This window comes from Zingiber officinale, chromosome 4A (genome assembly GCF_018446385.1).
Source record: "Zingiber officinale cultivar Zhangliang chromosome 4A, Zo_v1.1, whole genome shotgun sequence".
NCBI classification, from domain to species: domain Eukaryota; kingdom Viridiplantae; phylum Streptophyta; class Magnoliopsida; order Zingiberales; family Zingiberaceae; genus Zingiber; species Zingiber officinale.
Window position 1 is genome coordinate 120,702,935 of NC_055992.1, and position 6,033 is coordinate 120,708,967.

Sequence of the window (6,033 nt, forward strand, 5' to 3'; positions counted from 1 at the left end):
CGAAAGATTGCTCGGGGAGCAAGAGACGCAGTTAGCGAGAAGGACGGCACACGGTGCGTCCGAGGGATGAAGACTGCGGATGAGTACGCCGGCGGACGAGAAGGGAACACGCGGCGATCCCGAGGGACGAGAAGCCGGAGGGAAGCCCGCTCGAGAAGACCGGAACTTGGGCTCGGGTGAGCCCTTTTCCGGATGGCAGAGATCACCCAAGCAAGCGGATCCGGAGTTGAAGATCCGGACCGAGGTGAACTGAACCGGAGCAGTGGTCCCCGGATGAAAAAGTCAACATCGGTTGACTTTAGGCTCCAGGGCGCCCGGAACCTTTCCGGGCGCCCAGACCAGACTTGTTGACTAGATCGCGTCAAACACGATCTGAACGTTGGGGGATAAAGTTTTATCCCCCCAGGATACCCGGAACCCTTCCAGGCGCCCCGACCAAGGCTATAAATATAGCCTTGGTCCAGAAGCTTTTTCATCAACTCAGTGCATTCCATTTTCCAACACTTGTAAGCTACTGTTCTAGATTAACTTCTCTATTTTACGCTTTCACTGTTGTAAGAGGCTTCTCCGCCTGAAGGAGATACTAGTACTACATTCTTTGGATTAACAATCTTCTTGGTTGTAACCAAGTAAAAACCTTCTGCCTCTTTCTTTTTGCTTTTTATTTACTGTTTTAATTTTATACAAGTGTACTGTTGAGAGTTCGAGAAAGGGTTGTCTTATTTTTGCAGGCTATCCAACCCCCCTTCTAGCCGGCCTAACGGTCCTACATAAGTTAGGTCCTGTTGTAGTTTAACCCTTATGTCTAAATATACAGAAACTTAAAAGCACAAGAAGACAAGCAAAAGACGCAGCTAACGAAAAGGACGACACGGGAGATAGTCGACGGGCTCGGTGCGTCCGAAGGACGAGGTGTTGTGGAAGAGTACACTGGCAGACAAGAGGAGGTGCGGGGTGTTTCCGAGGAATGAGAAGCCGGAGTGGAAGAATGCTCAAGAAAGGTCAAAAAATGAGTTTGATTGAGCCTTATTCCGGATGGCTAAAATCACTCAAGCGAGCGGAGCCAGAGCGGAATACTTGGACCTAAGCGAGCGAAACCAGAGCAGAAGATCCGGACTAAAAAGTCATCAAGAAGTTGACTTTTGGGTCTAGGCTCCCGGACTCCGGGCGCCCAAAACCCTTCCGAGCACCCGGACCTAAAACTTTATCAAATCACGACGTGGCACAATTCGTTGCGATGAGGATAAAATTTTATCCACGTCCAGGCGTTTGGAACTCTTCCAGGCACCCCAATCAGAGTTTAAATATAGCCCTGATCCCAGTAGTTTAGAACAACTTATATACGAGTTTCTTTAAGTGTTATACTACTTTGTGTGCTTCCAAAGTTGGTAAGAGTCTTCTTCGCCTATGACGAAGGGATAATTTGAGTAGTGATTCAGAGTCTTGGATTAACAACCCTCACGGTTGTAATTAAGTAAAAATCTGTAGCATTTTTTTTATTAGTTTATTAATTCTTTTTATATAAGTATCTTATTATTTTAAAAGATCGAGAAAGGTTCTTTTTTTTGAAGGGCAATTCACCCCTCTTGTCAGCCACACGAGTCCTAAAAACATTTGATACATAAATAAATCGATTCGACTGATTTTCATTATCAGTCAACTGATTTACTTGAAACTTCAGCATGAAGAAAAATCAATTCGACTTGTGTTAAAAATCAATCGATTGATTTTCAAACAAAAATCAATTCAATTGATTTTTTTTTTATCATTCGACTGATTAAGGATAAAACGGAAAATAAGTATGATAATTTTAAAACTAACATACATAATTTGGTAATTTTGAAAATTTATATGATTCTATAAAAATATGTTCATATACTTGTTACCATTCCCTAATCAGTATGATACCACTAGATTATAAAATGAATGATTGATTAGTATGTGTGAGATGCATTCAACTAATTAACCCTAATCAAGATCAATCAATAGCAAAGTTGGTATAATTAATCAATCTATTAATTAATTAATTGACTATGTTAGCTATTAGCAGTGGCGGAAGAGCGATTTTTATATGGAACATGAGGTGGTATCCTCTATCTCCATCTGTGGAACCCTAAATACTAGGAGTTCCATCGTCAGCAAAGGGGGGCGACCGCTGATGTCGCCCTCCCACTGGATTCACCCCTGGTTATTAGTTAGTTAGATGGAAAAGCTAGCTTTCATAGTCGATTGATCGATTTAATCAACGGGACTGCAGACTACATGAGATGATTGCCCCTCTGAACCATGCTATACCTCTTTGTGCCTTTCACTAACAACAAATTCTTCTGCATCATTCTCTTTCGATTGAATGTCTACATTTCTAATTATGATATAATTAAATTGGATTATTGAATATTATTTTTTTTAGAGTCAATACAACTTTGATTTCACCATAATACATAGCTATGATATTGTATTATGTTGAATTAAGAAATATTATAAAGTAAATTAATTAGGAAAGGTGATGATCTATCTAATTAAATTCAGAATGTATATATGTAGATTCTAAATCATTGTTTAACAATGCAATATTGTATTATGGAGGGCCCAAATGTGAATGTGGTTCATGATAATCTATATACGTAGCTTATGGAATACTATAAAAAATATTAAGACAGCATTTTGTACACTATTTAATTACATTAAAAACTAATTAAATAAAATTTCATATTAATCAGATATGATTATGAGCCAACACGATAATCACATGTGAGTGCTCGATTAGATAGGTGCCCGAGAAGAAAAAATGGATCGCGTGTTAAACTGATCAATTCATATCGATCATACAAAAATTCTCGAACACACTTCGGTGTGAATCAACATATTAATCTAATTTTATTATTATATGCTTTCCCAACATCAATATTTTTGATTAAACTTTTGTCGTTATATGATTGCGCGACGTCAACTACGTCAACGACCAATTGATTCCATCAACCTCATCCAGACCACAATTATCGTCTTTAATGACCATGAAGGAGCAGTGGGTCACCAAACTCCCTGTTGCACTAATCACATAACAACCATTCATGCCGCAATCCTTGTACAAACCCAAGTCGTTAGCTGTTTACTCGGAATTAATTTAGTGTAAAAGGGCAGGCTTAGCTCATCCTTGACTACATATAACAACCCCAAAGCTCGATTCTTTAACTACGGCCTTAAATGAATCAACCGAGTTAAGTTTTATAGTATTAAAACTTATTTAATTTGATATGATAATGAAATTAAGTCGAGTTAGTTTAAAATGGACTAAATTGTTGAAATAATTGTTTAAGATTGGTTTGATATTTTTAGAGTTTAAATTTGATTTGAATAGATGTTAATTTAAACTTATTTGATTATTGAAAACAATTATATTCGACTCTGATTGATTAAATTTACAATATAAATTTATTTATTTATTTTAAAATATATTTATTTATTTATCATTTTAATAAAAATTTTATTAGTGAATATTGATCCGGAGATAAGGTAGAGCCCCGCCTCGCACGGGTCATGGTCATGTGGAAGGTCAAAGTTAAGGCAGTCAACACCCTCATACCATCGTCCGCTCGAGGTAACCTACTTGCCCGATCGGAAGACCTGACTTGATAGTAGCACAACTCGACCACCGAATTGAGCTTCCGACGCTTAGAAAATCCATGTACCAGCAGAGCATAGGCCAAGCAGATAGCCCGCTCGGCGCGAACAGTGGATGTGGCCCGAGCGGATACACTGCTCGGCCGAAGGGCAGAGCGGCAGGTAGCCTAATGAAGGTTGGCCGAGCGGCCATCTCGCTCGGCCCAGTAATCGACAAAACGAGGATCGACCGCTATCCTCTTAGGGACTCGTGCCACCGACAGGCAGCATAGCGGGCGGCGTGGTTTGACAGATAATCGTACGATGGAAGCTTCTACTGTCTTGTCAGAATATGCTCGGACTGTTGAGGTATGGTGTCAGTGACACTTTTCTGACACGTCTTATTAGGGAAATCTTTGAGGTGTGTGCACGCCTCAAGAAGCGTGCACGTGCGTTCCCGGGAAGTCTATATAAGGGATCCCAAGCTTCGACGGAGGTATGTTCGATTCTACTGTAGCTACTGTTACTCCGCTAATTTTGTTTCTCTTCGCTTCCTTACTGCTTCCGTCGGAGATTTGACTTGAGTGTCGGAGGACCAACGCTAGGAAATCCCTCCCTAGTTCGACACTGACGTTTTATAATTACAGATCTCAATCATTTAAAGTCTACATTCAACCAATATAAATACCATATTTTAACATCCATCGCTTCGATTCTCGGACATGATGAAATATAATTCACGTGGATAAAATCTACGGCAAATAGTTCACAATTTTTTTTATGAAATATATATATCCAAACGTATTTATTAAAAACTCCTCTCACTCATGGTACTATACATAAAACATCTGGATAAATCGTAATAACGGATTTGATCAGACATAACAGAACCTACGACTCGGGTGTCAGTCCGACCGACTTTCAGGCGTGGTTAGACCAGGCTGAATTAAGCACACCAGTCAATTGTGACGGACAGTCTGACACAGAGTCAAAACGGACCAAACAGTCTGCATGCAGTTACCAACCACAACCTGCCCCCTCTCTCCCCATCATTCCCGTATAAAGCTCCTTCCCAAGGTTTTCTCACTCGATCGGTCAGTCGTCTTTCTTAACTCATTTTGTTGATTAATTCGTTCATTTCATCGGCCAGCAGCTAGCTAGTCATGGGCAGGTCTCCCTGCTGCGAGCAAGTTCACACCAACAAAGGAGCTTGGACCAGGGAAGAGGACGACAAGCTCATCGCTCACATCCAGGCTCACGGCGAAGGCTGCTGGCGGTCGCTCCCTAAGGCTGCAGGTTTAATCATCTTTAGAAATGAATTAATAATTAATCTTAATAATCCTGATCTGTTAGTTTTTTTTTTTTAATGAATTAGGCCTCCTGCGCTGCGGCAAGAGCTGCCGGCTCCGGTGGATGAACTACCTCCGGCCGGACCTCAAGCGAGGAAACTTCACTGAGGAAGAGGACAAGCTCATCGTCAACCTCCATGCTTTGCTCGGAAACAAGTACGTACGTATACAGATCAACTTTCTTATTTTGTATTCAGGAATTTGATGAGTTTGCTCGATTTTTTGTTTTGTTTTTGTTTTCTGTCGATAGATGGTCGGTGATCGCGGCGAGGTTACCGGGAAGAACGGATAATGAGATCAAGAACTACTGGAACTCGCACATCAAGCGGAAGCTCGTCGGCCAGGGCCTGGACCCGCGGACGCACCTCCCGCTCAAGGCCGGAGTACGACAGAGCAGCACGGACGAAGGCGACTGTAGCTGCGATCTCGACCTCAGCATCAGCCTTCGCCTCCCCCACGCGTCTGCTAATTGGCCGACGACTTCCGCCTCCCCGGAGGTGGTGCCGGCGCCTCCAGCCGCGCCGTGTGGCCAGACGATTTGCTTCTGCTACCACCTCGGATTCCGAAGCGACGAAGCTTGCAGCTGCCGCGCGAGCCCGAGCGGCCATTCTCATGGCCACCGTGGATAAGATCGGAGGAGTTCGATCTCAGTAAGATCGAGTCGCGATTTGGCAGGCGATTCTGCCATGGATGTCGACATTTGTCGTCTTCCTCATTTAGATTGATTTGGACTGTTTTAATTTATTGTTTCATTTTTAGAGGATCGAGGAAAAAAATTATATATATATATATATATATTTTTGTTGGATCGAATTTTTTATCCGTGATAAATGCATCTGATGGGTAGCAACCACCACGATCTAACGTCAGCAGACGTCAGCTTCTAGTTCAGCGAGTGAATGATTGGGCATCACGTGCCTGTTCCGCAGACCCATCATCGATCAGCATGACGTCGGTCACATGTCATCAGTTACTTTCTACGGGGCTTGCGCTACTTCTTACGGGCTTAAACGGCTTGGCGGGCCGACTCCTCGTGGCACGCATCTTTTTTTCTTTTTAATTAAAATTTAATTTTTTAAAAAAT

At 42.0% G+C, this 6,033-nt stretch overlaps 1 protein-coding gene across 1 annotated transcript; it reads left to right on the top strand.

Annotated features, from left to right (window-relative positions):
• Positions 1-4,691: 4,691 nt before the first annotated feature.
• Positions 4,692-5,739, top strand: LOC121970819 (myb-related protein 308-like). The gene is made up of 3 exons (XM_042521789.1): positions 4,692-4,896; positions 4,976-5,105; positions 5,200-5,739. Exons 1-3 carry the CDS (start codon positions 4,764-4,766, stop codon positions 5,576-5,578), a joined length of 642 nt encoding a protein of 213 aa, XP_042377723.1. The 5' UTR covers positions 4,692-4,763; the 3' UTR covers positions 5,579-5,739.
• Positions 5,740-6,033: the final 294 nt, after the last annotated feature.

Excerpts from the sequence above, each read along its gene's own strand:
- LOC121970819 (XM_042521789.1), top strand. The coding sequence starts at position 4,764 with ATGGGCAGGTCTCCCTGCTGCGAGCAAGTTCACACCAACAAAGGAGCT. Across the intron at positions 4,897-4,975 it reads GTCGCTCCCTAAGGCTGCAG|GCCTCCTGCGCTGCGGCAAG; the intron begins GTTTAATCATCT and ends TTAATGAATTAG. Across the intron at positions 5,106-5,199 it reads CATGCTTTGCTCGGAAACAA|ATGGTCGGTGATCGCGGCGA; the intron begins GTACGTACGTAT and ends TTCTGTCGATAG.